The following is an 11,034-nucleotide window of genomic DNA, read 5'->3' as shown; positions in this document are numbered from 1 at the left end:
TGACTTATCTGAACACATTAGCATTGCACATTATTTATTAAAATGTATTTTAAAGTTTTTTTTTGTTGTTGTTTTAAGATGGTAACTTGCTCTGACTGCAGCGTAGAAAGCCGAGGAGCAGGTATGGAGCTGTACTGTAGGTATAGATAGACCTGTCAAGAAAGAAGCAGATGTGTTGAGAGCTCAAAAAAGTGACTCAATTCTGAAGTTATGTTTTTACAAAATGTCAGGAATTTTTCCCAGACATGTAAGCACATTGTTTTGCTGTAAGCCGCTATGTTTTCTTTAATCCTTTCTCCTCTTTATTTCTTTTATTTATTAATTCAAAACCGACCAAATCCAGTGACTTCTGGGAGAGATACTGTGGTAAACACTGCCAGCAAATGCAAATGCGATTCTATCGACCATTTCAACAAGGTTTTCATCACTGCAGGCCAGGTATTAGTTTTCAAACCTGACTTTAAACATGGATAACCGTTCAGATACTGTATCCCTGTTGGCCACTAAAACGGGATACAAAGATACAGAGTGCCTCTAAAGTGGCTCTAAAGTGTTAAATCTAACTTTTATTCCCTGTTAACGCTAGGATAAAAGCTAGTACATACCTTATGTCCTTATTCAGGGGCTTTTTTTCCCCTTCGATTTTATTTACACAATAACAGGAAACAAGGAATGCTCGAGGTAATGCAGCCTTGGAGATAGACAAGACAAGACAAAACAAAAAATAATGCTGAAATCAAATGAAGAGAGCGATAGAGAGACAAAATAGAAATAAATAAATAAACTCAAACTCATTACATAAGGCTATTGTCTTTAAAGCTTTGGAATTTGTGCAACAATTTAGTGTGTCCAGAATATGATTTACAGTAGAGATGAAGACAGAAAAGTAGGATTTTTGTTTTGTAAATTTGCTGGTGTGAGAAAAAAGATTGATAATGAACAGCTTCTTTGTAGATATCAAAATCAATCTTATCAAAAAAGACCAAGTAAAATAAATTCAATTTAGATTTTTTTTTTTTCAAAAGGGTATCTAATTTTCTGTTTTTTAAAAAAAAAGTTGACATCACACCAGAAGGCTGTGTGCCTTCTAGGGCCGATTACGTCATACAAGCGCTCACTGAAGGCTCCTACAAATTTCGCGGTCAAATCAAAACTGTCCCAAGATTCAGACAGTGCACTGGCAATGAAAGCGAACATCGCCGAGTACGACCGAGGCCCACTTGTAAATGTAAGTACGTATTTTATTTTAGCTCACCTCAACAACAATCAAACAAACGGTTAAACTGTTGTGGGAGGGAAAGAGGGAAGTGTGGGCCAAGTAGCTAGGCTACAGAATCCTCAAGTGCGCTTAGCAACCGGCGGTAACTACCATGGTAACGACGGGGACAGCTGTAGTTCGAAGTAAGACTTCTACACAAGCTAACGGGGAGGAGGGGGGGCATTTTCATAGACACCACTAGTCCCTGAATTATTTGGACACAGTTAAAAAGAAAAGGAGAGAAAAAAAAGTAAAATTAGTGAATGTCAGAGAAGTGTTAAAGGAAAGAAAATGAGACTTTTCCATATTTACCAACATGTAGCCTAGCTAAATTCATGTACACCCTCCCGTAACTCTCTCAAGTGGACGACTCTGACTGACCAAACGAATTGTTACATTTCACAGATGTTGCGCATGTTGCTTTTAAAAAGTAATTTTGCTAGCCACTTTCCCCCCAAAATAACTGAGTAACCAAATTACTACATTATAAAAGTAGCTAATTACCAGGGAAAAGTAACTATTGCGTCACTTTTTTCTTTCTAATGAACTACTAAAATATGTTAAATTACTTCAATTCGCCCCCATAACCTCCCTTTTGTGTGGAACTAACCAACTGTAGGTACTGCATCATGTAATATCCATAGGTAATATCTGAATTATCATAGGTGAACACATCCGGTATGATTAAGTAAATAAATACTACATGATACCTTACTGATACCTTACGAAATTTAGAAAGATAATAGGCTAATACATGATATAATAATAACTACATAGCCTATTATTAATACATACAAATCAATCAATATTCCAGAATCTCTATCTCTTTTCCTAAAATATGACTTGAATAGTGTGACTGAAGTGGATAAATAGCAAGAACATTTGGGTTTTTTTCTTTTTTCAGTAGAGGTTTTTAATTTCAATGAGTTAACATTTCTAGAAACAGCCATTAGGCTACACCATTTTTTTTAAAATTCCCTCCCTAAAAAAGACATCCATCTGATCACTCACCCAGAAATGTTAAAGAACTGGAATTTCTTTTCCTTCTTTTTTAAAATTTTTTTTTATTTTCCTTTGTGTGCTTACAGCTTTGTATGACATGTGAAAAGTGATTGTGTATGCATGCATGTTTTCTATGCCGAGACGTAAATCTGTTTTACACGAGCTCTTTGCACACATGCACACCCACATTACTGTGTGTCCATTCAGAGAAGTGAAGCTGCCCTCATTTGTACAATCTAATCAAGTTTGTCAACTGAAAGGCAAATGGATGTTTTGATGAAAGCAGTGCTATCCATTAAAGGACTATTTGCTTACATGTTTTTTTTCTGATGACTTTATTACAACTGTGCAGACACTTAAAGAACAAAAGCATACAACACAGTTTGAACTAGAGCTGTATTACAGTGATACTATTATTTAGTTAAATATAAATAAACATGAAAAAGCCTAAAATAATGACAAATCTCATTAAGTTATTTCAGATTTCTAAACATTTTTCAGTTTGACAACAGAGATTGCAGCCGTTAATGCAAATAAAGGCATTAGATGCATGCAGATTTTCTGCATATACAGTAAACTACATAACTTAAGTCCTGTTTTCCATGGTGGGGCGTTAATAATTACCGTAATTAATAAAGTGCTGATTCTTCACCATTTCCACTTCTGGTCAAAGTCCTCCTTCAGACTGACCACCACAGCTCTGCGCCGGTCGGTCAGAGAGACAGTATTCAACTTTCTTGTAGCTTTTCCTCTTTGTTTGTTGTAAAGGTGTTTTTTTTATTTTCAAATGAGTGAATGTTTTAAGGCTCTAGGCAGCAGATAAATTAAAAGTAGGACGTTGATCACATCAAGCTACAGATTAATCAAAGTGTTTTCAGGTACAAGTGGGACAATGGAGAATCCGCCGTCAAAAAGTGTGACCATCGACAATCCAGCAGACATCATCGTCATTGTTGTGTATTTCGTCATTGTCCTCAGTGTTGGCATCTGGGTGAGTGCACATATTTACCTTAATTATCTGGACATTATGATGGACATAATAAGATATGTAAATTGCACGAAGAAGTAAATTATATCGCTTTTGTCCTGTCTGTGTTTTAGTCCATGTGTCGAACCAATCGTGGGACTGTGGGAGGATATTTCCTGGCAGGACGGATGATGACCTGGTGGCCGGTGGGTTCAACGTAAATTTAGATCAATAAATAGACCTCATTGACTTATTAGCTTATTGTTATCATCATCAGCCTATATATGAATGTAAGATATGTATATTACACTGTCCATACCAGTATTTTTTTATCTGCGAAACTTCCAGGTCAGTAAAAACCCAGCAGAGCTCAGAGAGAAACAATTGTTTTATTGTTTCTATCCCTTAAGAAGGGTTTTAGGTTTTGTCTAAATATTATTCATATTGTTTTAGATATGGCTCAGTGTTTGCTGTTGAAGTTTCATGGGGCAGCAGCAGGCTTCACTGTGCTGCTCGGTGCTTTTCTGTTTGTCGTCATGATGTCACTGCACTTACTGCACTTCAACGGGTCTTGGTGTGTTTACACAGGTCGGCGCGTCTCTGTTTGCCAGCAACATCGGCAGCGGTCACTTTGTGGGCTTGGCAGGCACCGGGGCAGCTAGTGGCATCGCTGTGGGGGGGTTCGAGTGGAACGTAAGTCATGAGGAATACAAACACAACTAACATTAAAGGGACAACGAGGAGTTTTGGAAACGCGAAGTGTTTTTACACTATATTTATGAGCCTCCGCACGCACCGTAAAATTCTTTGACCGGCGCAAGACGGACTCATGTTTTCATTCATCAATAATTAAAGTCAGAGGTTCAAAGAGGTTCAGTTACCGTCGTAGTTCTGACCATAAACGGCGATTCAGCTGCGTTATTCTCATTAAGGAAACGCTGGTCGGCTCGACCAGCATTTCCGCCACCACTAATAATAACAAAATAACGACAGAGACAGAACGATATATTTATCGAAAATGGGCCCATTAACAAGTGTGGGTAGCGTAGATTCATCCACATTAATGTGAGACTTTTTTATAACCGAATAGAAACTCCTCGTTGTCCCTTTAAGTGATATACAAACATTATATGACAAAGAACCAGAGTAGACTGGGACGAGGTGCAGTCTTAAAGGAGTTTCCTAATATTTTAGGTTGAAAAATAATGAATCTGAAGATTTTCTTTTTAACATCTCCTGTTATGCAGTAGTTCTGTCTGTCCCAGCATCGCCACAGCAGCGTATAATGGGAGTGAATGGATCTTAGGCTGTTTACATCCCTCAAAACCACTTTTTTTTTTTCACAGACAACGTCGGATGGCTTCAAACATACACCGAGGGGTTTGCTTACTTCAAGAAAGACGACGTGTTTGTAAATGCAGCAAGAGTCTAGTTGACGCACTCAGTATGTTTACAGGCAGAATAAACAATATCCAGATTTACTCTTCGGGCCGTGATATACTGTACTTGCTGCAAACAACGCAAACACGAGTGCATAATGGCTGCCGCGCATTACCTGCGTTCGTTTGATGCATTGGTCGCACTGACTCGCACATATCGACGCAAGGCTGTTTTGGCTGTGTAGTTCTGTAACAAGTAGCCTACTATATGCACAGACCGACACAGACATGATGTGTATGTTTGATCAAGCAGCAAGTACAGTATATCGCGGCCCTTACTGCTATGAGAGAGAGTATCAGAGTTGATATTCCTTTGTTGATAAAACAAACGGGCGCTTCAGACGACCTGTAAACAGAGACGTCAACTTGACAAGACTTTGTATTACAGCTCAGTTTACAAACATGTCGGCTTTCTTGAAGTGAACAAATCCCTTGGTGAATGTTTGAACAGCCATCTGATGTTGTCTGTGAAAAAAATTTGTTTTTTGTGGGATGTAAACAGCCTAAGATCCGTCCACTCCCATTATACGCTGCTGTGGCGATGCGGGGACAGACAGAACTACTGCATAACAGGAGACATTAAAGGGATAGTTCACCCAAAATTCAAATTTCAAAATTCTCATTATTTACTCACCCTCATGTCGACTAAGGGCTGGGAGAAGTTTCAGAGTCCTCCGTGCCTTCTCTGAGTTACAGCGGGGCTCCGTGCAGCACTGCATGTCCATATGACGGTTGCGAATGGAGCTCACTTTTCTTCGTCCAAAAAGACACACCAAAAAACATCCAAATACCTCCACACAGCTCGTCTGTAATGTCCCTCTTGTATTGAAGCCCCAACATGAGAAATTGTTCCAAAAAAATTTTTTTTGTAAAGTTTGTAGCGGAAGCTCCCAGTGTTGCTCTGCCGGAATCTCGCGCGATTTGCGGAGCCGTGAACTGGGTGTCAATGCAAATCTCGCGAGATTTGGACGGGACCAGGAAGAGCAGTGCTGGGAGCTTCCGCTACAAACAAGCTTAAAACATAGACTTATTTAATTTTTTTCGGAACAATTTCTCATGTTGGGGCTTCAATACAAGAGGGACATTACAGACGAGCACTATGGAGGTATTTGGATGTTTTTTGGTGTGTCTTTTTGGACGAAGAAAAGTGAGCTCCGTTCGCAACCGTTATATGGACATGCAGTGCTGCACGGAGCCCCGCTGTAACTCAGAGAAGCCACGGAGGACTCTGAAACTTCTCCCAGCCCTTAGTCCACATGAGGGTGAGTAGATAATGAGTGAAAAAAAAATGAATTTTGAATTTTGGGTGAACTATCCCTTTAAAAAGAAAATCTTCAGATTCATTCTTTTAGACCTAAAATGTTAGAAACTAGAGCTCCGGGTTGAATTTACCCGGAATTGTCCTTTAACGTGTCCTGTGTTGTTTTGCGTTGTTTCATGAATCAGGCTCTGTTCATCGTGCTGCTGCTGGGCTGGCTGTTTGTTCCCGTCTACCTCACAGCCGGGGTGAGTATTATAGTTCAGGCCGCGTGCTGATGATTTCCATCCTTTGTGAAGCGTCACGGGGCGGATGATGGATCATTCGCTAACACGGCGACTGACTAGACTGTGTGTTGCCTAGGTGATCACGATGCCCCAGTACCTGAAGAAAAGGTTCGGCGGGACCAGGATCAGCATCTACCTCTCTGTCATCTCCTTGTTCCTCTACATTTTCACCAAGATCTCAGTGAGTCATCCCGTCCGAGAGCACACGACCAGAAAAATATACAAAATGTATTTCTGTCTTCATCCCTCCCTCCCTCCCTCCCTCCCTCCCTCCCTCCCTCTCTCCGTCCCTCTGTGTCTCCAGGTGGACATGTTTTCAGGAGCCGTGTTTATCCAGCAGGCTTTGGGCTGGAACATCTACGTGGCTGTCATCGCCCTGTTGCTGATAACGGCCCTGTACACTGTTACAGGTGTGTGTGTGTGTGTGTGTGTGTGTGTGTTTATTGTGTATTTATGTACTAAACCTCCATGAAATATAAATATTAGAAGTTAAGATATTTTTCTTGCCACAAGAGGACGGTTGTATATGTGTGTGATGTCATCAGGGTTAATTTGGTTTGGGCTTTGGAGACTTTGTTCAAATTCAAATTGGAGCTTGGAATGGATAATAATATAAAAAAGGTTTTAAGAAATAAAGAATAGAATAAAAACCCTATGAGGAATTTAAAAGTCTGAGTGCAGAGGGAAAAATGATATAGAGAAGCAGTTTGTTTTACACATACCTGAAGGCAACAGAGCGAATTCACCCGCAAGGACATCATGGCTCGGGGAGGCTAAAATGCTCTCTGCTTTTCGGAGGATTTGCTGGTTGCAAAAGGAACTTAAAGCAGAAGTAAGCGATCCGGTCGTTTTGGCTAACTTCCTGTCAGCCGATGGAGTTAGCAGTCCCCGCCCTCGTCCCTACGTCACCACATTCACGTGCATCCCTTGGCTGCACACACAGAGAGGACCGCCCCTTTATGCCGTTCTCTCTCCTCATTGGATAAAGGTTGTAGGATACAAGGAAAGTTTTCTCCTCGGCTTACAGCAGAGCAGAGTGACTGACAGACCCGTGTTTCAGACCAAACACTCTATATAAGTGATTGGCGTTGGAAGATACAACTATTTAAGACTTATATTAACACAAACATTCCGCTTACTTCTGCTTTAAGTCTCTTGTTGATGTGGGGTTAGAGAAGATTAAATGAAAAAGGTGGTAAAAAATGATTGTTTTTGGAGCTTCATGCATATTGGAGACTAAAAATAAGGATATCTCAGCCTCTGTGGTTTCAGTTTTGATCATATATACTGTACACTGCCCGTCCAAAAAAAAGTCACCACCTGACCTGGATTTAACTAAGATAATAGCCTCCCATTGGATAATTAGTGCATGGATGATTATGTTTCTGCCTGGCAACAAGTTATCTAATCCTAGCTGATGCAGTCTCATTTCTTAAACAACCATGTTGGAAGACACATCCTGTGGTCGTGGAAAAGATGTTCATCTGTTTCAGAAGGGTCAAATTATTGGCATCAAGCAAATAAAACATCTAAGGAGATTGCTGAGACTACTAAAATGGGGTTAAGAACTGTCCAACGCATTATTAAAAACTGTAAGGAGAGTGAATTGGCCGCCACAGAGTCCAGACCTTGACCCCACTGAGAATCTTTGTGATGTGCTGGAGCAGACTTTGCGCAGAGGTCCGACTCTCCCATCATTAATACAAGATCTTGGCGAAAAATGAATGCAACTCTGGACGGAAATGAATGTTGTGACATTGCAGAAGCTCATTTCGTAATCAAAGCCAAAGGCGGAGCAACGAAATATTAGAGTGTGTGACTTTTTTTTGAAAGGGCAGTGTGTTTATAAAGATTACATAAAATGTGAATATGTTATCTGTTAATGTATGTACTGGGTGATTTTCTGTGTGTGTAACCAGGTGGCCTCGCTGCTCTGATGTACACTGACACAGTTCAGACCTTCGTCATCATCGCTGGAGCTCTGGTCCTCACTGTCTTCGGTCAGTACGAATAATAATATAATAATCTTACAATGGATGTTTAATTCTCTCTCAGTTCACAGTTCATGTTCACGTGTCTTCGTTCCAGCCCTGCAGCTTCACAACAGGAAACAGATTAACCAGCGTCTCTAATCATTAATGTCACCGCGGCCGCGTGCTGCACAGTGTGCTGACGCTGCAGAGCCGCAGAGCTCTTCACCTCCGGCCAACACCGCAACAGCTGCCCCCCCACCTACATCTATGATCAATAGATATAGGGGGGGGGGGTCTGATGGTGTAGAGTCAGAAAGAGGGGGGGGCAGATGTGATAGAAGTAGAAAAGAAAACCAGCAGAGGAGGAAGAACAGTTGCCTACTATGGACTGTTGATCCGTTACAGCAGAGAGCGCTGACTCAGCAGCTGACTCATATCTTCAGTTAGGACCGTGTCCGACAATAAGAGAGCCTAGAAAGTAGAAAACATCGAATGAATGAATTTATTTTGAATGAATGTGTCTAAAATGAAAAAAATATATCTTACAAAAACAAAATATGAAAATATAAGCATCATCAAATCAAGTATGCACTTTTTTCTTTTTAATTCCCACCATTTTCTACTCAATGGTTTATATCTATCTACTACATCCATATCAATATATACTGTATATATATACTAGTACATAAATATCCATATAAATAAACATACAGTATATACTACATCCATAAAATATATAACACATACATGTACTACATAAATATCCATATCAATAAATATAAGTATATTCTACATCCATATGATATGGAAAACATACATACACTACATAAATATAACATGTAATATCCCATATATTTAGCAATTTATTTTTATCCCTCATCTTCCATATACCTATTTAGAAATATTTTTTATACCTTTTTTTAAATAGAGGTATAAAATCAATCAATCAATACATTTTTATTTATAAAGCGCATTTCATGCACAATGTGCTTTACAATAGTTAACACAATTATAATACAATGCAATAATAGTGCAAACAACAAAAAAGTGCAGAGCTTTTAAAAAACTAAATAAAAACAGTATCACATACACATATACAGTACCTACATTCATGCTCGGGGGGACACATGGGTACACAAACACACACACACACACACAATTTAATCAAATGCAGTTGTGAAGAGGAAAGTTTTTAACTTGTTTTTGAATGTGGTCACTGATGTTGCTTGTTTGTAAAAGAGGTTTTAAATACAAGTACTTAGTTTTTTCTTTTCTTTTCCAAGACAAGTAGTTTCTCATACCTTTTTGTTGACCTTTTTTGTATGAGAAAAACTACTTGTCTTGGAAAAGAAAAGAAAAAACGAATTATTTCATACGGACATAATGAACTTTCATAATATAAAAGTGCTGTTGCTCTCTTCCTGTTTTACGGGTCAATATTGTCACGTTAAATAATATTCACCCACTCTGTCACCTCTTCACTTCGCAGCCTTTGTTGAGGTCGGGGGTTACAGCGCTCTGCTGGCCAACTACCGCTCAGCCGTGCCGCTGCTCGTCTCCTCCATGGATCCCGCGCGCTACAACATCTCGGCCCACTGCTACACCCCCCGACCGGACGCCTTCCACCTGTTCAGAGACCCGACCACGGGCGACCTGCCCTGGCCCGGCGTGCTGTTCGGGATCGCCATAGTGGGAGGCTGGTACTGGTGCACGGACCAGGTGAACGAACGTCCCAGTCTCATCCTGTCAATAAAAATGGTTTCATATCAGGGGAAAATATGAAAATGTCATAAAAATGTGTAATCTTGACAATGAAATAGAAAATTAGTAATGACTGTACTATAGTATTTGCAGTTAGCAGCTGACTGATATAACCACAGATAATTTACCCTCTTTTTTGAATGAATAAAGCAGCGATTAAATGTAATTGTAGGTTATACATAAACCAACCATGTTAAAAGCTAACTAGCCTTCAATTTCACATGATTTGAATTGCACATCTATTCATTTATTAAACTTTTTAATTAGTTTAAATGGACAGTAAAACTGAGAAGCAGCGTATTTTGCTTGTCGCTGCTGTTTTCTTGTGCATTTTAGTCATGATCATGATTTTGCATTCACATGTTTTTAAAATATGAGTCATAAGATGAAAAGATATTAAATTATTGCACTAGTGATAAAATGGCATGAAAATTAAATGCACATTAGCTACTGTATATATAGAAAGAATAAATGATATTCTGTTGCTTCAAACTGTAATGTTATTTAATTTGATGTTTTCTTCCTGTCCTGCTTTGTTTGACTCCTAACTTGTCTTGTCTCTGAATAATTGATCCCGTCTTTGTATCTCTGTAGGTGATAGTGCAGCGGTGCCTCGCAGCTCGCAGTCTGACCCACGTGAAGGCCGGTTGCATCATGTGCGGCTACCTCAAACTGCTGCCGATGTTCCTCATGGTGTTCCCCGGCATGATCAGCAGGGTCCTCTACCCCGGTCTGTGTGTCGGTTTAACCCCCGACCTCCAACATCCCACCCCGACTGGATAAAATACATAAACAATCACTGTGTCTGAGTACGATATGTGTGTTCATGTGTGTGTGTGTCTCTCCTCCTGTAGAGGAGGTCGGCTGTGTCGTACCTGAGGAGTGTAAGCGGATATGTGGGACTGAGGTCGGCTGCTCCAACATTGCGTATCCCAAACTGGTGGTGTCACTCATGCCCAATGGTATTTTATTTATTTATTTATTTATTCATTTTTTATTTATTCATATGCACAATGATAAAAAACAAACATATTTAATCCTAAACCCTCCAATAGAGAGCCTAAGCGGAAGCAGGAAGTAACGCTCACC

General features: G+C 39.8%; 1 protein-coding gene across 2 annotated transcripts in view; it reads left to right on the top strand.

The window, feature by feature from the left end:
- Positions 1 to 2,943: 2,943 nt before the first annotated feature.
- The window catches only part of slc5a2 (solute carrier family 5 member 2), a 14,769-nt gene continuing 6,678 nt past the window's right edge, over positions 2,944 to 11,034 (top strand). Inside the window, exons 1-10 of one of the 2 annotated variants that reach the window (XM_085794930.1) lie at positions 2,944 to 3,251; positions 3,362 to 3,433; positions 3,816 to 3,920; positions 6,113 to 6,172; positions 6,288 to 6,392; positions 6,516 to 6,621; positions 8,131 to 8,211; positions 9,674 to 9,903; positions 10,540 to 10,675; positions 10,800 to 10,907. In XM_085794930.1, coding sequence (XP_085651056.1) covers positions 3,153 to 3,251; positions 3,362 to 3,433; positions 3,816 to 3,920; positions 6,113 to 6,172; positions 6,288 to 6,392; positions 6,516 to 6,621; positions 8,131 to 8,211; positions 9,674 to 9,903; positions 10,540 to 10,675; positions 10,800 to 10,907 — 1,102 coding nt within the window. In that variant the 5' untranslated portion in view covers positions 2,944 to 3,152. Of the gene's footprint in view, positions 3,252 to 3,361; positions 3,434 to 3,815; positions 3,921 to 6,112; positions 6,173 to 6,287; positions 6,622 to 8,130; positions 8,212 to 9,673; positions 9,904 to 10,539; positions 10,676 to 10,799; positions 10,908 to 11,034 lie in introns of both variants that reach the window. The other variant, XM_085794929.1, reaches the window with a different exon arrangement.

Source organism: Trachurus japonicus, chromosome 13, assembly GCF_045865225.1.
Source record: "Trachurus japonicus isolate A0001 chromosome 13, Traja_1.0".
Lineage (NCBI taxonomy): Eukaryota > Metazoa > Chordata > Actinopteri > Carangiformes > Carangidae > Trachurus > Trachurus japonicus.
This window is presented reverse-complemented; position numbering and strand designations above follow the sequence as displayed.